The sequence below is a fragment of the Delphinapterus leucas genome, chromosome 7 (genome assembly GCF_059928025.1).
Source record: "Delphinapterus leucas isolate spDelLeu-1000000601 "Yukka" chromosome 7, BTC_Dleu_Yukka2, whole genome shotgun sequence".
NCBI lineage: Eukaryota > Metazoa > Chordata > Mammalia > Artiodactyla > Monodontidae > Delphinapterus > Delphinapterus leucas.
The window spans coordinates 48,239,150-48,263,341 of NC_143135.1; the positions used below are offsets into that span (position 1 = coordinate 48,239,150).

General features: G+C 44.1%; 1 protein-coding gene and 1 long non-coding RNA gene across 3 annotated transcripts in view; one reads left to right on the top strand and one right to left on the bottom strand.

Annotated features, from left to right (window-relative positions):
• The window catches only part of DNHD1 (dynein heavy chain domain 1), a 67,175-nt gene that overhangs the window by 26,030 nt on the left and 16,953 nt on the right, over positions 1–24,192 (bottom strand). Inside the window, 10 exon segments of the mRNA XM_089915223.1 lie at positions 326–524; positions 626–753; positions 5,957–6,303; positions 6,305–6,442; positions 6,922–7,078; positions 11,502–11,745; positions 11,836–12,101; positions 22,954–23,005; positions 23,139–23,276; positions 23,386–23,640. Of these exon segments, the coding sequence (XP_089771349.1) occupies positions 326–524; positions 626–753; positions 5,957–6,303; positions 6,305–6,442; positions 6,922–7,078; positions 11,502–11,745; positions 11,836–12,101; positions 22,954–23,005; positions 23,139–23,276; positions 23,386–23,640 (1,924 nt within the window).
• Positions 1–24,192, top strand: part of LOC111169179 (uncharacterized) — a 53,769-nt gene that overhangs the window by 17,412 nt on the left and 12,165 nt on the right. Inside the window, exon 3 of one of the 2 annotated variants that reach the window (XR_016393824.1) lies at positions 1–24,192. This exon is cut by the window's right edge and continues 5,837 nt beyond it. The exons of the other annotated variant lie outside the window; for it this stretch is intronic. This is a non-coding gene — a long non-coding RNA (uncharacterized LOC111169179). 2 annotated transcript variants of the gene reach the window in all.

Consider the following 24,192-nt stretch of genomic DNA (forward strand, 5'->3'; position numbering starts at 1 on the left):
AGTCCAGCCCAGCCCAGCCCAGCTCCCAGACAGCACGACACAGAGGCAAGGGCCCAGAACCTAAGGTCCAGAGCACAATTCAGAGTCCAGAGGTAAGACTCCAGCCCAGCCCAGCCCAAGTCAGCAGAGAGGACCCACATGGTAGTGTGAGAGGTTAAGAATGTTTGTCCCTGTGGGGGAAAGGAGGCTGTGGTCCGTGAGGGAAGGCCAGGGCAACCTGGGGAGGAAAGGTGTTTCCAAAAAGAGCAATAGGGAACTTAGTTGTCCCATTGTTCAAACCCTACATCCTTCCCTTCCCCTCCCTTCTGACTCTACCCAAACCCACCTCGCAGGAGGGCTTGGAAGTTGACGTTCTGCAGCTGGAGGCTGCCCAGCCTGGTGAGCAATGGCAGGAGGCTGCGGAACTCCTCCAGCACGTGCATGCAGCGCTGCAGAACTGGGCTGTGGAGCCCCGGGGTTGCATTCATCTGGGCCGCCTCTGTGAGCCAGCCATCTGTCTTCTCCTGGGCCATAGCCAGATTGAACTGTAGGGAGAAAGGCACATTGGCAGCTGGAGACCCTTCCCCACCCCGACCCATGCAGACTCTCCACTCCCAGGCAGGGGGTCCAAGGAGGGTGTCAGCACCTTGGCAAAAGCCATGCACTTCCATTCGCTGATATTTTCAGAGATGACTCGGTACAGGTGCCAGATGCGCCGCTGCTGTACAATAGGACGGATCCCACAGACTGGCAAGGGCACAGGACTCTCGTCCCCTGTGGGATAGGGCTTGCTGAGGCCTAGGCTATGTGCAGGGCTGGGGGTGGGGGCATGATGGGGGATGGTCAGTCAAGAGCCCATAATGACAGAAGGGAGGGTCCTAAAAGTGCCAGGGACGGGGCAGGTGTGGTTGTCCAAAATTGTTCAGTACAATAATCCAAGGGAGAGTTAGTCCAAGGAAAGAATATCTAGGAAAATGTGATAGTGATGAAAGGGAAGGATTCCTCTTCTATTAGTCTCTGTCTCACTTATGCCACTCTGGCCACACCACACTCTTTACTGTCGCTCAGATACACCAGGCATGCTCCCTCCTGCTGAGGGCCTTTGACGGGCAGTTCATTCTTCCTGGAACACACTTCCCCTAGAAAACCACATGGCTCACTCCCTCACCACATTCAAGTCCTTGCTCAGATATCACCTTCCGAATGAGGCCTACGCAGCCCACCTCATTAAGAACTGCTAGCCACCCTCCCTGGCATTCCCAGCCCCTCCTAACCTGCTCTACTTTTTTTCTATACCATTTATCACTTTCTAACATATTCCATCATTTGGTTATATTTTATGTTTATTATTTGCTGTCTTTCTCTCCCAGCTAGAACGTTCAGTTCATGAGGGCAAGGGTTTTGTCATTTGTTCACTGATATACTTCACGCATGGTACACAGTAGGCACTCAACAAATATGTGTTGGACAAACGAATGAGTTCAGTGAGATGCATATGAGAAAGGATCTGGCCCACAGGGAGGACCATAGGGGCAAATGGTGACGCTCCCTATTGTGTCTGTCTCTGACCATTATTCCCTCCCTTCATCTCACAAGCTTCTGCATTAGTTCTTAACCAAAATTTATATTCATTTTTGAGATATGTGTCAAAAATAATTTGTTATTAATAATAATTATAGTACTGAGGTTTGCAATTTACTTAAAAGACATCAGACCAGATTCAAGAATATTGCAATAAAACTGTCATCCTCATTCACTTGAATTCCACTGTACCTTCTTGAGTGAGAGAAAAAGTGAAAAAGCTACACCCAAATGCTGAGAATCATGAACCTTACACGATGCATCATCCATCATGGAGGTCGGAGAATCACGAGGCTATCAGAGCTCTGATCTAACCAAAACACAAAACAAAACAAAACCCAAAAACCACACATACAAAGTAAATTAAACTCTTTAATCAAATCTTCCTTTATCTGAACTCAAAAGATCCAGCTAGAAACCCATATAATCTTTTTTTTTTTGGCTGCGCCACGAGGCTTGAGGATCTCAGTTCCCAGACCAGGGACTGAACCCGGGCCAGAGCAGTGAGAGAGTTCCGAAGCCTAACCACAAGACCCCCAGGGAACTCCCCCCATATAATGTTTGATAGCAGTTGTCTTAACATTAAATATTGAACAAGTAAAGAACTCTCTTTGTAAGAAGGAGCAGACATAGTATCTCCAGACACACGAGAAGATAAAGACAAACTTGAGGGTTATCTATTTTGTAAATTCCATTGCAATTTAAAACTTTTTATTTGGAAATGCTATCAAACTTTTTAAAGTTGCAAAAAAAAAAATAGTAAAAAGAATTCCTGTATACCTTTTATCAAGATCACCTTTTGTTAACATTTTACCCATTCTCTTTACCATTTGTGTTTACATGCTCTGTGGGTGTCTGGGCAGGTGTGTATACACACACAAACGCATAATTCTTCTCTGAACTATTTAAACTAATTTACATATATCATGTCCCTTTACCCCTGAATACTCAAGTGTGTATTTCCTAAGAAAAGGGATATTCTCTTCTACAACATTGGTACAGTTATCAACTTCATATATTACACTGACATAATACTTTTATCTGATCTACTGTCTATATTTCAATTTTGTCAGTTGGCCTAGTAACGTCCTCTATAGCATTTTTTTCCCCTCAAGTACAGCAGACAGTCTAGGGTCAAGTACCATATTTACTTGTCATGTCTCCTCAACTTCTTTTAATCTGGAACATTCCCCACAGTCTTTTGTAACATAGACATTTTTGAAGTAGACAGTCCCCTTTCTCCCTTTTTTGTTAACAGAAAGTTTCTTGTGCTGTGTTTGTATGCTTCTTTTCATGGCTGAGTTTGTAAAATCACTCCCAGCTGGACTGTTGAATCGGTAATGTTGTGTCCTCTGGGTATCACGTCTGGAGGTACGTGATGTCCATTTGTGTCTCATCTGTCCCTCATTGGAGATATTAATTTTGATCACCTTCAAAATGTTGCCCAATTTCTCCACTGAATTATTACCTTTGCAACTAATAAGTAGTCTCTGAGGGAGACTCTCTAAGACAGTGCAAATATTCTGTTCCTCGTCAAATTTGCCCCCAAATTTGGCATTCATTGATGATCCCCTCACCCAATCCAATATTTACCATGATGGTTGGCAAAATGATGGTGTTCCCTCTCCAGCCCTCCCTTCACACTGCCCAGCTGGCTCTGGCATTCTACTGTAAGCACAAGTCCTCATTTCTCCCTCACTGATTTATCATCTACTTAGTACTAGTATGGATAATACATTCCTATTTTTTTCAGTAGTTTACTTTGTAGTTTAGTTTTACCCTGGTGGTGAAATTGTCCCAGATTTGTCCAGTTGGCATCCCTTCTGTGTCCTTGTGCCATGTCCCATCACTTTTATCAGGACTTTTTTTTTTTTTTTTTTTTTGCAGTACAAGGGCCTCTCACTGTTGTGGCCTCTCCCGTTGCGGAGCACAGGCTCCGGACGCACAGGCTCAGCGGCCATGGCTCACGGGCCTAGCCGCTCCGCGGCATGTGGGATCTTCCCAGACCGGGGCACGAACCCGTGTCCCCTGCATTGGCAGGCGGACTCTCAACCACTGCGCCACCAGGGAAGCCCATATCCCATCACTTTTAAAAAGAACTTAACACTTCCTTACTTTCTGGCTTAAAAAGATATTCCACTCTTATCTTGTACCTACCCTGCCATGGCCCTGGAATCATTCATTCTCTGAGGAGCCCTGATTTCTTTTAGTGGGGAATGGTATTAGAAACTACGATCTGGGCACAATGTGGCTCCTTGCTATTGGAGTGTATTTCCTTCTTGGACTCTTCAGTAGACAGAGCTAGGAAATATGTTCATGTATATATACTCATATACATACGCTTATATACATATACATGTGCACTTAATCATACAAATACAACACGTGTATGTGTGTTTTAAAACGCAATGGAAATTGCAGGGACTGCCCTGGTGGCACAGTGGTTAAGAATCTGCCTGCCAATGCAGGGGACACGGGTTCGAGCCCTGGTCCGGGAAGATCTCACATGCCGCGGTGCAAATAAGCCCATGCGCCACAACTACTGAGGCTGCACTCTAGAGCCCACGAGCCACAACTACTGAGCCCACGTGCCACAACTACTGGACCCCGTGCGCCTAGAACCCGTGCTCCGCAACAAGAGAAGCCACCGCAATTAGAAGCCCGCGCACCACAATAAAGAGTAGCCCCCACTCGCCACAACTAGAGAAAGCCCACGCGCAGCAACGAAGACCCAATGCAGCCAAAAATAAATAAATAAATAAATAATTTTTTTAAAAAGCAAGAAATGACAGAGTAGACACCACAGAAAATGGAAGCTTATAAGACAAATTCACATTTCCCCAGAACTCAAAAAAAAAAAAAGAATAAAAGAAGTAATGATGAAGCAGATGAAAGAAATGGAGGAGAGATCCAGAAAATCCTACATACAAATAAAAATTCTGAAACGGGAGCAGAGCAACTGTAAAAGCCATTATCAAATAATCGAAAAAAAGATTACCTACAAAGGAAGAAAATCAGATTGGTATCAGATTTGTCCAAAATGATAAATGTCAGAAGACAGTGATGTAATATCTAAGTCTGGACAAAAAAGTGTTGTGACTTCAGAATTCAATATCTAGCCAAGCTGTGATATAAGGACATTATACAGTCATTCTTAGCCATAAGAAGTTTAGAAATTTTAACACCTCCAACTCCCTTCTTAGAAAAAAGAAATACTTAAAGAATTATTGCAGCCATCCAAGGAAGGAGTGAAAATAATGAAAAGATGTGGTACTTTAAAAATTGGCAGTGGGTAAACAAAACCATTAAACCTTAGATATCAGAGTAGTTGTTAACACACAGTTATAGAACAAATCAAATGTCAAAGGTAGTAAGTAAAATAAAAGATATGCAGTGGAAAATAAAGAGTAGCATTAATGGTCTGGATCTAAGATCCTAGATTAATTTTAAAAACCGGAAGTTTGGTGAGGAGACAGGGATGGAAGAAGGAAGTAAAAACAATGCTGTGGGGTTTCCTGGGCCTAACCCCACAAGGCCTGAGTCCCCTGCTCTGCTTTTCCACAAACACCCCAACCACTAGCAGGAAAGGTCAAGGTCTGGTCTACATCAGTTAGAATATAGGATGAGGGTCTCCCAATACTTGACCAAAGAAAAAGCCCCTTGTTTGAGGATGGTCCCAGAGCGTCTTCCACCTCACATCTGGTCAAATGGCCCTCCCTGGGATTGAGGATCCCATAGGCAGGGATAGTAACAGTTGGCGGTTGGCCAAGAGGCAAGTCAGAAGCAGTGTGCCCTTCCAAGGGATACAAGTGACCGACAGAAGTGACGGCACCTGAGAAGAGAAACTGGAGCCTGCAAAGTTCTTTACGTGCAGAGGGGAGCCAGCCTAGCTGCACCACTGCACAGAAGGGCTAAGGCCAATAGTTCTGTCCCGGTCTCCTCCTAGGGGCTAGTGAGGCCTTTAGCAGCCACCTCCACCACACTGGCTGGAAGCAGTGGCCGTGGAGCATCAAGACCGTTTCTATCTGGGACCTGCTGCCTGGTGTAGGACTGGGCTGAACAGGGCTACACAACTACGATGAGGACACCTTTACATTTCTCCCGCACAGGCTTTTAGCCCTCTGACCCCAACACATTCTGATGGAACGCTCACCTATTTGCCTTCTCTACCAGACTGTGTGCCCCCCTATCCCCACCCTAAGCACAACACTTGACATACCCAATGTATTTAGATTTTGTCCTGCAATTTTCACATATAAAAGAGACTAAAATGAAGGTATGTGATTCCCAAGACTTGCTTAGGGTCACCCAAGATGCAGGTCCCTGAGTCCCAACCCTGATCTCAGTGGGAGGGGGCATCCCAGGGTGGCGATGGAGGGGGCGGGACCCTCGGTACCAGTGAAGGTGGTGTAGGCATGGTGCAGTTCACTGAGGCCGCTGGCTGTGTTCTGGAACTGACGCTCCAGGGAGATGAGCTGGCGTTCAGTGCTCCTCTGCTCCTGCGCAGGGTCCGTGAAGGGACCGGACAGGGCCTTCCCAATCAGGCCCTCCAGCTCCGCCAGCGCCGCCGCCGTCAGCCGCTGCAGCTTCGGCGCGATGGCGTGTCGCTTACTGAGCAGGAACCCTGAGGCCTGGCTTTTCTCACGCTGGAATGACTCCCACGTGTGCAGAAGCTGCGGGGCAGGCAGAGGGTAGTCAGGCAGAGGTGGTTATGGGGGAGGGGCTCTGGGAGAGACGGGAGAGAGGGCTTCTCACCGAGATGTCCAGTGCCTCATTCTCAGCACTGAAGACGCCAAAGTGGTTGCGGACGAGCTCACAGAGTGACCGCGTGTACTCCATCCGCTCCTCCAGCTCTGTGTACCGCTCGTTGGCCTCGTTCAGCCGCAGGGACAACAGTATGAGACCAGCACTCCCCCTGCCCTTTACATCCTGAGGGGCACTCCCACCTGCTAGAGGCTCCAGGCCCCAGCAGCCGCCTTTTAACCAACTGGGATCAGGGCAATCTGGGATCAGATCCCCCATCTGACCTAGGTCTCCCTGAAGACAGCACAGTTCCTCCCCCATCAGATTGTTGCCCTGATGGCAGGGTATGGATCCCTACTTGACTGTACGGAGAGCAGAGCTCGGTCTCTGAAAGCCAGATTTTCTCTCTCTCAAAACACCAGGACCTCCCCCTCTCATGAGGATATTGAGGGCCACGTGAACAGGATGAGAGCTGGCAAGGGCAGACCACACATGTGAGCACAGTTTAAGAGCGTCAAGCCCCATCGAGAGCTCAGCTGAGACTTGAAGGGAGTGTGCTGGGCATGCGAGCGGGACGGCCCTGGATAAGCTGGGAAAGGAGAATGGGGAGAGCCCACCTTCTGGGAGCACCACGTGAGGGCGTGGATGTCGGCGTTGATGGTTCGGAAGGCCTTCGTGAAATCTGTGAGCTCTGTTATTAGCTGCTGACCGCGGCTCCGGCATTCGTTCTGTATCTGTTCAAGAATGTCCTTCCTGATGCCCACCAGCTTGGATTCTGAAGACAGGAGAGAGTTAGGCATGAGGGGGTGAAGTGCCAGGGGAGCGTGGCGGGGCCGGAGTGGGAGCAGGTTGAAGGGGCAGCCAGAACGTGAATTCGTTCCCCCAAGTCGCTGAACACTTACTGGACCCCTGCTTGGTGTCCAGTCAGCTGCAGTGCACTTGGGCCTGTGCTGGGCACCGGTAGACAAGAGTGATGAGTGAGACAGAAAGTGTTCCCGCCCTCAGAAGCTCACAATATGGCAGCAGAGGCAGACATAGAAGGGGATAATCACATACCAGTGTGGCAGATGCTCTTCAAAGAGCCCTCAACCTGGCTCAGTGAAGGGGCAGGAGGCCTGAGGACGCTGGGGAAGGCCTCCTCAGCGAAGGGGACATTGGAGCTGACTGTACTGAGTGGTTAAGGCTTCCAGGGGCACGCCAAGTGGATGAAACCGTGTGCAAAGGCACAGGGATGCCGTGTCCATGAAGAGCAGAATGCCCACCACAGATAAACATTTTCTATCTGAGGAGTCTTACTGCCTCTGCTCTAGTAGAAGAGGTACCAAGAAGAGTGTGTAATCTGCCTTTTGTTTTTAAGGATTAAAGGAAAGAGGTTGTCAGGTGGACTTGGGGCGAGAAGATAATCTTGGAAGCTGGCTTTGGCAATATGAACACCTCCACTGTCGCCGAGGACAGGAATAATACCAACACGAAACCTCGTCAGATCTGAGATACCACTGATTGTAAGAAGCACCATTATTTTACACACACCATGAAAAAAGAAAAAATGATGCCATCGATTATAATACACCTCTTAAGTTCAGAGATGTTAAAATATGCACAGAGCAGCAAAATACAATATAGAAATAGGGCATGGAGTATGCCACAAAATATAGTATAGAGTACTTACTACACGCCAGACACAGTGCCAACTACTTTACCTGTATTAACCCATTTAATCCTCACAAAACCCTTTGAGGCAGATACTATTATTGCCCCTGTTTTAAAGATAAGCAAAGTGAGACTCAGAGAGTTTAAATATCAACATCACACAATGCTAGAGCAAGGATTCAAACTCTGGCAGTCTGGCTCCACTGTGTTACATTTTATGCTTTGAAGGGTGAAAAGTAAATTAACTCATCCTCCATGAGCATCTCTGCAACTGGAAAGTAGGACAGTGAGTTCCAGGCACAGATAATTGAGACATACAGGGAACGGACCTGTTGGAGCTTTGGAGGAGGTAACGAATAGGACTTGGCACCAACAGCTGAGACTGAGAAAACCAAGACAAGGGAACTTCTGAGGGGTACCCAAGGTTGAACAGAACACAAAGATGTGCACTTATCCTTTTTCAAACTATCCCATTGACCTATGACAGTAGCTAGGCCATTGCAATGGTGCCGCCTTCTGACCAGCAGCACGGGGCCAGTGAAGACAGAGAAGAGCTCAACAGTGACACCGTGTGGTATAAGGGAGCAATGGACTGATAAAATAACCAGGGCTCCTCGGGGTTGGAAGTTGGAGATGGATGGGAAAACACATTTGAGAGATATGTAGGAGGCAGAAGAATGGAAAGGATTTGATGACAGGCTGGACGTGGTGGAGTTAGGGAGAGGGAAAGAGTAAAGTATGAAGTCAAGTTTCTGGTGAGGCCAACTCATAACAGTAGGTAATTCAAGTATTCAAGGGAGCCCAAGTAGAAGAGGAACAAAGTTGCAGGATAAGAAGATAGAATTAGATCAGCAAGAAGGATGAGAGTGGACAGAAGGGAATAAGGTGAAATGAAAACAATTAAGCATCTACTGCATGCCATACTCAATGCTAGGAACATTGCAAATAATATCTCATTTAATCCTCCTTCCCATAACCCTGTGAGCGACTACATTGTTATGCCTATGTTACAAATAAAGAAACTGAAGCTTAGTGATCTGAAGTCATGCAAGCCAGTAAAAAACAGAGCCAGGATTCTGAGCCCTGTGCTTTTACCTCTCCATCTGCTCCTCTTGAAGAGGCCAGTTGAACCTGGACTAAGGACCAAGAAGCCAACAGACTAGAAAGAACACTGACTTCCTGAGCAAGAGTGGAGCGAAGCCTGCCCAAAACAGGGTCAGAAAGAAAGCAGGCCAATCACAGGTCCTCCTTTTGCCTGGCCAGCCTGAATCCCCTGTGCATTTAGGAGCGAGGCTTGGGGAAAGAGCGGGGAGTTCTGTGGTCTAGACGATACCTAAGGAGGTGTGTGCTTTCATCTGTGGAAGAGCAAAGGCAGGGAGGGCTAGGCAGGCAAGCACTTTCAAGCAAACTCTTTCAGGCCCAGCTCCAAGGCCTCCCACCTTATAAAGAAAGCAGGCCTGGAGACTTCCCTGGCTGCGCAGTGGATAAGACTCTGCGCTCCCAGTGCAGGGGGCCCGGGTTCGATACCTGGTCCAGGAACTAGATCCCACATGCATGCCGCAACTGAGAGTTCACATGCCACAACTAAAGAGCCTGCCTTCCGCAACTAAGGAGCAGGCGAGCTGCAACTAAGGAGCTGGTGAGCTGCAACTAAGGAGCCCACCTGCTGCAACTAAGACCTGGTGCAACCAAAGAAAGAAAGCAGGCCTGGAGGCCATGGATCTCAGAGTATCTAGTCTCTGCAGGAAGCAGACACGATTGGTTACTGCCGTTCATCGGTGTTAGGTGACAAAACCTCTCTGTTTCCCAGAAGAACAAATCACCAGCTTCCCAATCTACCCCTCTGTGTGTTTTTCCACAGCCATCTCTGGGTGGAGGCACTTAGCTAGTAACCAGTAGTATGAGACATCCTTCCCATGGAAAGGGAGGAAGAGAAAAGACAAACAAGGTTAGGTCTTAAACCAGATTTCTCAGAGACCCAGGGAGACCAACTAGGCCTTGGCCTCGTGGGGGTAGGTAGACACATGAGGTGGGAAACTGAGATGGGCTGAGCAGGGAACAGACAGCAGAGTGGGCTCGAGCTCCACTTTCCGTGTAGCACTTTGGGAAGATACCTCCTTGCAGGGTGCCCTCATGCTCATGTGACATGCGATAGTCACAGCAGAGCAGAAATCATGGTGTGATGTGTTGTGGCAGAAAGAGGGCCAAATATAACGTTCCCAAGTCCGCCACAGCTCCCAAATGGCAGGGGATACAGGAGATAGTGGAGAGTTGATAGCCAGTGGGCCCAGATAGGGTTCCTGTGTTGAAGGGCGAGGGACCCTTAAGCAGAAGCTATGAGGTGGCCAGCCTAAGACAAAGACTGGATGAAGGGTTCACTAAAACCCTAAGGATATGTAATGTCAGCAGGAGCCAATGCAGAGCCGAGTCAGCAGAGGTAGACACTCTGGGCTCCTATTAGCCAGGAGAACACACGCCAGCTACACCAGCTCAGGACACAGCTTCACCAGGAGCAGCAAGGTCAGAAGGAGGGCAGAGACCTCAGGCAAGTCAGCAGAAGCCAGCAAAGAAGAGCACACAGCCCAGAAGCCCTCTCTAATGCCGGGGGCCACCTTGGGGAGGAGAAGGAGTAGAGGACACTCGAAAATCAAAACAATCCAGAACTGTAGTATGAATTTTGAATTGACCAAATACCCAAAATAGACTGAATTAGACGAAAAGTGCTGCTTTAAATAAAAAGAAAAAAATGCGCACTTTCAATTGGAATACAGTTGTCCCTTTGGGGGATTGGTTCTAGGATCCCTGAGGATACCAAAATCCACACATTTTATAAATGGCATAGCATTTGCATATAACCTACATATGTCCTCCTGTATACTTTAACTCATCTCTAGTTTACTTATAATACCTAAAATGACGTAAATGCTATGTAAATAGTTGTAAATACAAGGTAAATGCTATATACACAGTTATCGGTTCAAGTTTTGCTTCTTGGAACTCTCTGGAATTTTATCCACAGACACAGAACACGCAGATTGGGAGGACCAATTGTCTCTTTTCACCATCAGCAGAATTTAGGGCTACAGACTAAGCCAAGATCAGTTAAAGAGAGTAACTTTTTATACATGCAAATTGTAGTGTCGATTCTGATTGCTACATGTGGGGAGAGGGCACCCTTGATTCCTGAGAATCTCTGTAAAGAAATTGAGTTCTCCTAGCCCAAGGAGCAGGCTAGGATTTTTCTCAGTTACATTTGGTTTGAACTACTTCCATGCCGTAAGAATAGAAAGTGCTAGGAGACAAGGACACACAAGTCCTAGGGAGTGTGGTGAATGAGTAGAGTCAAGACAGGCGGAGAGGCTGTCCTCTGCAGTGATCACACCTTCAGTTGCAAAGGGAAGGGCCTGGGACCTGGGGCTTTGGGAGGCGCTACAGGTCCAATGAGGGGCCTGCACCAAAGGTCCCTGGAGGACACTGAAGGCCCAAGAAGGGCTGTGCGGATAAGGTACAGAAGGCAAAGGAGAGGAGGGGGGTTAAGCAGCACTCACCCATCTCCACCTGTATGTCACGGCAGCTCAGCCGCAGCAGCCTGCCTTTTGTGATCAGCTCCACGGGGATGCTGGAGACGCGGGCCCGCCAACCATTCAGGCAGCTCACCAGCATCGCGTAGCTCTTGACAGGACAACCTCTCATAGACTCCAGCTTCTGAGGCCCCCAGGCTTGCAGGAACTCATAAATGCCTTTCATCCAGTGATGGTCCCTGCAGAATTCCTGCACCTCCCGCAGCATGCCCTAGGGGCAGACAAGGTGTGTAGGGCAGAGGTGGGTGGCTATGATGGGAAGTGGTGGCCACCGTCCCATTCTTTAAACCTCTGTCCTCACCTCCAGCAGGGCCTGTTGTACAGCCAGTGCCTGCTGGATTCGAGCGCTGTTGTCCAGATCCTCTTGCAGCTGCTTATAATCGGTGGGCAAGTACTGGCCCCGCAGCCGGTGCCCACAGACCTCCAGGGCTTCAGTAACTGTGTGAGACTTCCAGGGCCACACCAATCCTATACTCGGGCCACAGAAGATGTCCACAGCATCGCTGGGTTGGTCCTGGAACTCGGGCATCATGAAGGCCGTGTCCGAGTCCTCCTTTTCATGTTCTTCTAGTGGGGTACATGCCATAATTGTCCCTGAGTGTCCTCCAGGGACCACATACAACCTCTCCCTCTGCCCTGAGTGTGTACATACACATTACACACGCATACAAACACACACACACACACACATTCTCTGTTCATGAGTGAGTTTACACATACATCTACATCATAAACACAGTACCAGACCCACCAAGGGAATTTATTAGTTAGGGTTCAGGTGCAGAGAACAGATTTCAGTCTAGCTAGTAAAAGCAGGGAGGAAATTATTATAGATTATTACATGGATTGTGAATAACTGCAAGAGCTGAAGAACAAAAACACTCTAGGCCAAGTGTCTATGGCTCTGTGCTGCCTGGCAAACTGGGATGTCACTGCCATACCACCAGCTACATAGGCACATGGGCATAAGTGATTACGAGCCCCACCAGCAGAATGGACGGCATACGCCCTGCCTCTCTCCCCTACTTACCTCAATTCTGAGCTGAAGTCACATATAGATCTAAATCACATGTGACTCCCAGCTGCAAGGGGGTCTGAGAAGCACAGTTTATAGCACTCTAGCCTCTGCAGAACAGAGGAGGAGGTGAGAAAGGAAGGTGAGCAAGCCAGTCCTCAGTATCCGTCTTAAGGAATATCCTTGAACTTGGCCTCCCCCTTGATTCTTAGAAACTGTTTAATTGCCAGTTTTAGTATTTGTGTTAAAACTTTGCACAAAAAGGGAGAAGAAGCATCAAAATGTTCAGAAATTAGATCCATACTGCCAACACCTAAGCACCACAGTGCCCGCAAGGGCCCATCCTCAGATCCCTTCTCTTCCCCATCAGTACTCACTTTCTAGGAGAGCTCATCCAGTTTCATGGTTTTAAGTACCACCTATTTGCTCTGAAATATATGTCTAGCTCAGATCTCTCCCTGAATCCCAATCCCACTTAAACAGCTGCCTAGTCTACATCTCTACTTAGATGCCTAATATGCACCTCAAACTTTTAACAGCCCCAAGTGGGCTCTGATCTCTATCTGCCCCCAGATTGCTCCTCATGCAGTCCTCCAACGTCAGTAAACGGGAGCTCCATTCTTCCGGGGGCTCCAGTCAAAAACTTTAAAGCTATCTTTGACTCTTCTCTCACATACAACACAGCCAGCCATCAGAAAATCCAATTGGCTCTATGTTCAAAATATATCCAAAATCCAACCGATCCTCACCACCTGTACCACTGCCTTCTTCTCTTGCCCCAGCCCAAGTCACCATCAAATCTCACGGCATTATTGAAATACCCTTCTAACTCGTCTCCCTGCTTTGGTCGTTGCCTCTATCCCTTTGCAGTCTGCCCTGCATAACCAGAATGATCCTTTAAAAATAGTGGCAGAAGGGGTTCTAGGAAGATGGTGGAAGGGGCAGCATAATTTTGAAATCTATTCCAAACTCCCACATGAATTTGGTATATAAAATTGACAGAGCAATTAGACAGTAAAACGAAAAACCCATCTGGATAACATTTTTTAACAAAATGAAGACAAAGGATCCTTACAAACACTAAAATACAAGTGGCTGGGAACAAACCACCTACAGCCTCAAGACCCAAGTGGCATCGCCATTTATGGGGAAGGAAGCAGAGGGGAGCAATGGTATACCAGACTGACCTGAGACTAGGAAAACTCCGCAACAGCCAACAGACATTTTGTGGAAAGAAGAGGGCTAATTCGAGAACAGCAGGTAAAAATGGAAGGGGATTTGCCCGCTCCAATAGCAGGTAGGTAAGGTCCGTAGAAGCTTTAGCAGTCTATGCCCAATGAGCCCCTAAAACCAACCGGCGAGGGCTCCCTTCTGGGACAGTACTCAGCACTAAGGTGAAACTGCTGGGGGTAAAGTAAAAAGGGAGCAGAATGGAAGCAATAGAGAAAAAGAAAAGGTCCAAATAAAACTGGGAGAGAGAAACAGAAACCAGGAAACCTCAGAAAGTTAGCCCCCATTTTTTGAACACTACAGAAAATCAACAGAAAAGGAAATTGAAAGGTTAGGGAACCAAGCTGTCTCCTAAAAGTTAGTAAAAGAGAACTTTTCAGAAATGAGTAACAGAAAAGTACCAACATCAAACCCCATACAAAGCTAGTATAAGGAAAAAGAGAACGGGGAATAGAATAACATCTTTATAGACAATGAAAGCATGTCAGGAAACAGATCAAAACAAGCCCATTTCAAAACAAGTCAAAAGACACCAGGAAAATGGCATAACCCATGAAAGAAAACCACATATCAGAGTTAGAAAAACTCAGAAATTACGCAACAGAACCCAGGTAAGAATTAGAAATAAAAGAAAACATAATTTTGGAATGGAAACTGAACTAAAAGGAAGATAAGAGCAAATAAACTTAACAGGTAAATAATGTCTTAAGAAAAATAGAAGGTAAAAATAAGGATAATTACAAAATAAAAAAGAAATAAGGATTAAAAGAATATATTTCAAGAGAAAGGAACATACATTGGGGGAAAAGCGATAAGGATCTAAAACACATGTAATAGGAGTCCCTGAAGAAAAATCCAAAGCAAGGGAAGAGAACAATACTAAAAACCTTAATTCAAGAATACTTTCCTGAAATAAAAAAGGCTTAAAGCTGCATTATAAAGGAGCATACCTGAGAATACTATCTTAGAATGTTCAATACCAAGACATATTCTACTAAAATTACTGAATTTCAAGGAAAAAATATTTTAGGTATCTAGGCAAAAAAAAAGCAAGTGATTTATAAAGGAAATAAAATTAGACTATTATCAGATTTTTTTGACAACAACTTTTAATGCCAGAAGAAAATGGAGTAATATCTTTAAGATATGGAAAGGAAGAACATATGAGGCAATGATTTTACAACTGGTAATACTAACTTTCAAAGGGTACAAACTATTATCAACATAGAAGAACTTGAGACTTCTGCTCCCACAAGCCCATCCTGAGGAATCTAAATAGAGAATGAACTTTGGACAAACAAAATGACTAAAAGAGACATCAACATAAGGACTGCTGGTGAGCATATTGTTACTTGTAGAACTCAAATGAGGTTTTATTCAATAATAAAATTATTAGAAGGGTAAGAATATAGCAGAAATGACAATGTAGAGAATGCTGGCGATTCTCTTCCTTGCCAGGAGGAGAGAGCCTATCTGAAGAATGAAACCTTGGAAGGCATATTACTTGGCCAACTAATAGCCATTCGCTTCTCCCTTCTTCCATGGTGGTAGAGCCTATCTTCCATGAGAAACTAAAAATATCAGCCCTTTGATTTCCCACACCTGGATTTTTACAATAAGATGTAACAGTGCATCTGCTGGGGAGTTTCTGGAGAAGATTTATTTTTCTGATAATAAGTGAGAGTCAGGCTAGGAGAGCTTTCTCTCTAACCTTGCCTCCCCTTTTTAAAACATGACTTTGCTTGAGAACGGGATGCATGGAGCTGCAACTTGTCTTGCAACTACGATGTAATAGCCTGAGGATGAAAAAGGATTTTTGATTGCAGCCTCCCCTAGCACACATACCCTTCCAAGAGGATCTGTCGTTACCTAGAGCTAAACCCAGAATGGAATTGGGGAAGGATATAAAGAGCCTGGTACTTGATGCCATTTCTGAGCCACTGAACCAACCCTGGAAGCTACCTGGAGACTTCTTGTTATGTGAGATGATTGTATTGTTTAGGCTACTCTTAGGTCTTCTGTTACTTCCAGCTGACAGCATTCTCAGTGATTCAGAATTCAAACTCACAAGTAAAATCAAAGGACTAAGACAGAGAGATAAAGCCTTGATGACATTGCCTGAGCCCTGAATCCAGCTGAGCCTGAATCCAGCTGTATTCATTAATTTCTTAGTTATAGGAGCCAGTAAAAAATCTCCCCTTTTCCTTAGCTAGTTTTGAGTTAGGATATGTAATCCAAAACCAACTTGCACATTTAGGCCCATATAATAGATGTTTATTGCCAGGACAAGCATAGCTGAAGATTGGAGCCTCCTCCACCATATACACCCTTCTAAGAGGATATGCTCTGACCTATAGCAAAACCCAATTAATTTGTACCATGGCCCATTGCTCTTGCCAGATCTTATGGATACATGACTCTCTGTAGGGTAGGCTGAATCAATCATATTTCTTGTCTGGAAAATTTGAACTAAGGCACACAATCAGGAAAACTTAACTGAAAGATCATATATAGAGTCAAGAATGGAGCTGGTGGCATAGAAAGTCTAAGTCATTTGGAAGCAATGGTTATAAGGGAGCAGAAAGTTCAAAGGAAGCAGAGACAGCTAGTGTTAGGAGAGAATCAGCGGAATTGGGAAGAAGCACAGACAGAAGTAGAGATGAAAGGATAATCACCAATTTGAGAAACAGGGACTCTCTTCCTGACTTTCTAGTTTCAATTTCTCTGAAGTTTGGTGCTGCTACATCTTTTCTGCCTTTGAATTTGGTAACTCTCTGTTTTGTGAGCTCCAAAACAAAGATGGGGTTGAAGAACTGTGATTCAAGGTGCCAAGACCCATGAGAGCACTCAGGCAATATGATGCTATACAGTCAATTCATGTGTGCTTCTGAGCAATGGAAAGAAAAGCTAGTGCATTTTTAATATAATTTGGCGAATGCAATATCCCAACAGTACAGAACACTAATGACTTCTTAGCCAGAGTAAGAGTGAAATAAAGAGAACTGATATCAAGTAAATCAAAGAAACGTAAGTTACCTGTCACTGCTGAGTGATCTGGGCTTCCATTTAAAATATATATGTTTTAGTATAAGACATATGAGTCAACATGGAGCTGCATTTTAAAATACCCATCCAACTTGAAAGACCTAAATAATGATAGGTCTTTACAGTAGGTTTCCTTGAAGGAGTAATTCAGACATTTCACACAGAGCAAAGCATCTTGTCAAACATATTTATAGGACTTTTCATCGTTTCAAAATTTCTTACAGAGTGGCAAGAAAAAAACCTCCTTCCCCTCTCATCTATGAATCTGCACACTGTTACACTGCTTCCATCTATACTTCCTCTTGCTGGTCATACTGTTCACACCTCACATTCCCAAGAGACCCTCCCTGCCATATGCAGCCCCCTGGAAAAATATATACTAAGGACAGTTTCGTTCTTTGCATTATATCTCTAAGCTAACTTCAACACCATTCCAACAAAAATCTACTTCAAGAAATTTTTATAATAAAAATGAAGTAATCCTTTGTCCCTTTTCAGGGTTACAGATTTATCTTACCACAAATATCAAAAATATATTCTTTTATTTTTAAACTTCTTTATTGGAGTATAATTGCTTTACAGTGTTGGGTTAGTTTCTGCTGTATAACAAAGTGAATCACCTATATGCATATGTATATCCCCATATCCCCTCCTTATGTCTCCCTCCCACCCTCCTTATCCCACCCCTCTAGGTGGTCACAAAGCACTGAGCTGATCTCCCTGTGCTATGCAGCTGCTTCCCACTAGCTATCTGTTTTACATTAGGTAGTGTATATATGTCCATGCCACTCTCTCACTTCGTCCCAGCTTACCCTTCCCCCTCCCTGTGTCCTCAAGTCCATTCTCTACGTCTGTGTCTTTATTCCTGTCCTGCCCTTAGGTTCATCAGAATCATTTTGTTGTTGTTGCTTAGATTCCATATATATGTGTTAGCATATGGTATTTTTCTCTTTCTGACTTACTTCACTCTGTATGACAGACTCTAGGTCCATCCATCTCACTACAAATAACTCAGTTTCATTTCCTTTAAGGGCTGAGTAATATTCCATTGTATATATGTGCCACATCTTCTTTATCCATTCATCTGTTGATGGACACTTAGGTTGCTTCCATGTCCTGGCTATCGTAAGTAGAGCTGCAATGAGCATTGTGATACATGACTCTTTTTATAGTTTTATCAGGGTATATGCCCAGTGGTGGGATTGCTGGGTCATATGGTAGTTCTATTTTTAGCTTTTTAAGGAACCTCCATACTGTTCTCCATAGTGGCTGTATCATTTACGTTACCACCAAACAGTGCAAGAGGGTTCCCTTTTCTCCACACTTTCTCCAGCGTTTATTGTTTGTAGATTTTTTTTTTCTTTCTTTCTTTTTTTTTTTTTTTTGCGGTACGCAGGCCTCTCACTGTTGTGGCCTCTCCCATTGCAGAGCATAGGCTCCAGACGCCCAGGCTCAGCGGCCATGGCTCACAGGCCCAGCTGCTCCGCAACATGTGGGATCTTCCCGGACCGGGGCACGAACCCGTGTCCCCTGCATCGGCAGGCAGACTCTCAACCACTGCACCACCAGGGAAGCCCTGTAGATTTTTTGATGATGGCTATTCTGACTGGTGTGAGGTGATACCTCATTGTAGCTTTGATTTGCATTTCTCTAATGTTTAGTGATGTTGAGCATCATTTCATGTGTTTGTTAGCAATCTGTATATCTTCTTTGGAGAAATATCTATTTAGGTCTTCTGCCCATTTTTGGATTGGGTTGTTTGTTTTTTTGATATTGAGCTGCATGAGCTGCTTGTATATTTTGGAGATTAATCCTTTGTCAGTTGCTTCGTTTGCAAATATTTTCTCCCATTCTGAGGGTTGTCTTTTCATCTTTTTTATGGTTTCCTTTGCTGTGCAAAAGCTTTTAAGCTTCATTAGGTGTCATTTGTTTATTTTAGTTTTTATTTCCATTTCTCTAGGAGGTGGGTCAATAAGGATCTTGCTGTGATTTATGTCATAGAGTGTTCTGCCTATGTTTTCCTCTAAGAGTTTTATAGTGTCTGGCCTTACATTTAGGTCTTTAATCCATTTTGAGTTTATTTTTGTGTATGGTGTTAGGGAGTGTTATGATTCCATTCTTTTACATGTAGCCATCCAGTTTTCCCAGCACCACTTATTGAAGAGGCTGTCTTTTCTCCACTGTATATTCTTGCCTCCTTTATCAAAGATAAGGTGACCATATGTGTGGGGGTTTATCTCTGGGCTTTCTATCCTGTTCCATTTATCTATATTTCTGTTTTTGTGCCAGTACAATACTCTCTTGATTATTGTAGCTATGTAGTATAGTCTGAAGTCAGGGAGCCTGATTCCTCCGGCTCCATTTTTCTTTCTCAAGATTCCTTTGGCTATTCGGGGTCTTTTCTGTTTCCATACAAATTGTGAAACTTTTTGTTCCAGTTCTGTGAAAAATGCCATTGGTAGCTTAATAGGGATTGCATTGAATCTGTAGATTGCTTTGGGCAGTGTAGACATTTCCACAATGTTGTTTCTTCCAATCCAAGAACATGGTATATCTCTCCATCTGTTGGTATCATCTTTAATTTTTTTCATCAGTGTCTTATAGTTCTCTGCATACAGGTCTTTTGTTTCCTTAGGTAGGTTTATTCCTAGGTATTTTATTCTTTTTGTTGCAATGGTATATGGGAGTGTTTCCTTAATTTCTCTTTCAGATTTTTTACCATTAGTGTATAGGAATGCAAGAGATTTCTGTGCATTAATTTTGTATCCTGCAACTTTACCAAATTCATTGATAAGCTCTAGTTTTCTGGTAGCATCTTTAGGATTCTCTATGTATAGTATCATGTCATCTGCAAACAGTGATAATTTTAATTCTTCTTTTCTGATTTGGATTCCTTCTATTTCTTTTTCTTCTCTGATTGCTGTGGCTAAAACTTCCAAAACTATGTTGAATAATAGTAGTGAGAGTGGGCACCCTTGTCTTGTTCCTGATCTTAGAGGAAATGGTTTCAGTTTTTCACCATTGAGAACGATGTTGGCTGTGGGTTTGTCATATATGGCCTTTATTATGTTGAGGTAGGTTCCCTCTATGCCTACTTTCTAGAGAGTTTTTATCATAAATCGGCGTTGAATTTTGTCAAAAGCTTTTTCTGCATCTATTGAGATGATCATATGGTTTTTCTCCTTCAATTTGTTAATATGGTTTATCATGTTGATTGATTTACATATATTGGAGAAACCTTGCATTCGTGGGATAAACCCCACTTGATCATGGTGTATGATCCTTTTAATGTGCTGTTGGATTCTGTTTGCTAGTATTTTGTTGGGGATTTTTGCAGGAATGTTCATCAGTGATATTGGCCTGTAGTTTTCTTTTTTGTGACATCCTTGTCTGGTTTTGGTATTAGGGTGTTGATGGCCTCATAGAATGAGTTTGGGAGTGTTCCTCCCTCTGCTATATTTTGGAATAGTTTGAGAAGGATGGGTGTTAGCTCTTCTCTAAATGTTTGATAGAATTCACCTGTGAAGCCGTCTGGTCCTGGACTTTTGTTTGTTGGAAGATTTTTAATCACAGTTTCAATTTCATTACTTGTGATAGGTCTGTTCGTATTTTCTATTTCTTCCTGGATCAGTCTTGGAAGGTTGTGCTTTTCTAAGAATTTGTCCATTTCTCCCAGGTTGTCCATTTTATTGGCATATAGTTGCTTGTAGTAATCCCTCATGATTCTGTGTATTTCTGCAGTGTCAGTTGTTACTTCTCCTTTTTCATTTCTAGTTCTGTTGATTTGAGTCTTCTCCCTTTCTTTTCTTGATGAGTCTGGCTAATGGTTTATCAATTTTGTTTATCTTCTCAAAGAACCAGCTTTTAGTTTTGTTGATCTTTGCTATTGTTTCCTTCATTTCTCAAAAAGATATTGCGATCTTGGTAGGATATTGCCATAGTAAAGTTAAAGTAAGAACTTTAAGGTAATAGTTCCTGAACTTGACACCTGCCAGATGAGGAAAATGATTATCTGATTGTATTTCTCAGTTTTAAACTGCAGAATATTCCTGATAAGACTGTAAGAGCATCCGATAGTAACATTAATAACCTCTTTTTGGTCTCAAAGTGTTCCAGTTCTAAGACTGTCCTCTGGAAAATGTCATAGAACATAGCTTATGAACAGAGAATATGTTACAAGCACTTTATTAGTAAAGCACTGGGTGTTCTTCTAGGGACTAGAATCTAGAAAATATATAATTTTCTGTTATAAGGGGCTTATTTTTCATATTTTTGGGTATAAATGGAGGTACTGAAATCATTTTGTAATTTGGTTAAAATGCCATACAAATTTTGCCTCATTTAAGTAAAAGATTTCTAAGATGAATGCATTTCTTAAAGACTACTTTTAGTGTTTTACCTGCTACATGTTTATTGTATATTACTCTAATTTTCATAAAGAACTTACAGAAAAATCCCAAATCAGAACTTTGATTCTGGTTCCTCCACGATATTAACTTGATTTTCCATGCTGGTCTTGTTTTTTTCCTTCAAATTCTGATTTTGAAAAATCTCTAACATGTAGAAAAGTTTAAAGGATCTACACACTCCTTTCTTTACCTATCCACTTAGACTCAACAATTATTAACATTTTGCCACATTGCTTTTTTTGTTTTTCCTTCCCTTTTTCCTTTCCCTAAACTATTGGTTTGGCCAAAAAGTTCATTCAGGATTTTCCGTAGTCATGGAAAACCCCAAATGAACTCTTTGGCCAACCCAATACTTGCAAGATATGAGTATCGTGACACTTCACCCCTAAATACATCAGTCCCTGATGCTTTTCTAAAAGTAGAAGGGATAACCCAAGACATTGCAAGTGAATATTCTCACTTTCACTAGAATTTAGAGTAAAAGTTGAAGGGGTTTTTGTTTGTTTGTTTTGCCATTCAAAGGGAAATACTGGAGCATATGCATAGTATGAATTAGTACATCCTATAATGAGGAAGCACTGTGAAATGTAAGATTTTCCTAAATCTTTAATACTACTACTACTAAGATACTATCTGTAACACGTACTACTATGTGCTGAGCACTATTCTTAACATATTACTCTTTTATTCTTCAAAACAATGCTGCAAGTGAGGTATTTTTGTTTTCCCATTTTACAGATTAGTGAACTAGCCTGTCTGACTTCGGAGCCCTTCCTTTTTCCACTGTACCATGTAAAACAAACATCAGTAATCTCTATTGATTAATCTAGATTCACTTGAGAAAAAAATGTGCCGCAACTGGTGTGATTTGTCAAAGACACAGGCTCGGGAATTCCCTGGAGGTCTAGGGGTTACGACTCCGAGTTTCCACTGCAGGAGGCACTGGTTCGATCCCTGGTCGGGGAACTAAGACCCTGCATGCTGCGAGGCGCGGCCAAAAAACAAACAAAGAAAAGAAAAACACAGGCTCCTTTCAATGACCCTTTTTCTTCCTTGTCACCTAATTCCTAAAATTAACCTGGTGTCTTTACATTATCTTAATGAAGACGTACTAGTTGAATGGGAAAATGAAAAAGTACCTACATGTCAGAGGTGACTGAATGCATTTAATGGTTTTATCTGTGACAGCGTGAGTATTCCAAATAAAGGGAATGTGAAGGTGTATTTCCTCCCTGACGATTTACTAGTTTTGAGGATTGATGATCAATGATAACTGGTAACTATAAAATAGCTCAATAATACGAATGAATTATTCTATATGAAATGAAAAAGAGCTGCATGAAATAAAGCAAATATTGAACAGGCAGAGTTCTTCAAACAAGTACAAATTAACTTAGCAATCAAATCCAACTGTAAATGAAACGCCATTATGACATTAGAGAAAAACCTCATGGAGTTAGGACAAATCAGAGGACAATGTATTCACACTCTTTCATACACCTCTCACTGCACTCAGGTACGTGCACGTACATACACATAGGCACATGCACGAGTGAGCAAAAACATGCCTCCACTCTCCTACCCCCCAACACATGTGCCGACCCAGGTTAGAGCTGCTCCATCCATGCCCAGTGCCCGACTCTCTGGCCATTAGGACACTGCACGTGCCCTTCTCCCTCCTTCCACCCTTCCTCCCCGCTGCCTAGGGCTCCTTAAATACCTTCAAAATACAGGGAATCCCAGAAGGTCTTCGGGTCTGTACACTGCATTACCTTCATGCCAAGGTACAGAGAAGGGGCAGAGATAGCAAACAATGAGGGTTCAGACCAGGCTGAGAGCTTCTGATTATACAGAGGATAGGAAGTGGGAATTCCTACAGCCAGCCCCCTGTCCAATCCAGAATACCTTCAGGGCAGAGACTTTCGTAGACCTTAGGCCCCCAATTATAATCTGGATCATATTTTCAATACAGGGCTCATGAGACAGCTGGCCACAACTGTCAAAGACCAGCTGCGCTGAGAGAAAGGGTTTCTGCCTTGGGGCCTGTCAAGGAGGGTCAGGAGAGGTGGTGGGGCTAGATGTCAGTATCCGCTCCCTACCAGCTGGCCCCTGACCGCCCGCCAACCTCCACACGTGCCACCCACCACCTCACTTGCAAGATGTTGGCCACAAAAGAGGTTATCTCGTCCTCTACGATGGACATGAGGTTCTGGCAAATCATGTAGTCTACCAGGCGGGCCAGTTGTCCCATCTGCAGCAGCCAGGCTTCTGCCTGCTCCAGCTTCTGCTCCAGCTGCTGGCACTGCACCCTCTGAAGGTATAGGGAGCCCTGGCCTGTCCTGATCCTCTTGCAGTTTTTCACTTGCTCCTGCAGGCCCTGTTGCATGTGGTATGTATCCTCGTGAATCTGTCAGAATAGAGAGTGGAAAATTCACTGGAGAAAGGGGGATGGAGACCAAACTGGCCACCCACTGGCCCGTTGCAAAGCTCTCAGGTCATGGAGCCTAAAACCTAGATACACACATGAATGGCTGCTTTTTAGTACAGATTGGCCCTGGAAATCTTTAAGCGACCAGGGAAGATGTGAAATGGAGAAGATACATTGAGAAGCTACAGTGAGTTATTTTGATAGGCCAGGCCTGTCTGCCAAGAGCCCCCAGGATGGAACTCAAATAGAAAATTTGTGCATGTGTAAATAGAGAGATTCACAATGCATAGATTAGACAAAGAAAAAGAGAGACTGGCTAAGTAAGGCTCAGCAATTATTCCAGGATATGGAGTCCGATCACCAGGCCTGGGTGATGTGGCCTGCTGACCAGCACAACAGTGCCTTCTGTGAGAGTAGAAGCTGTCTCTGGCTACTGACATAGCCTTTCTAGTGGGGGACAGGGAATAGGGTTGAAAGCCTGGGGACCTTTGTGTGGGTTCTTCTCACAACGGGGAAGTTCCTCAGCCTACA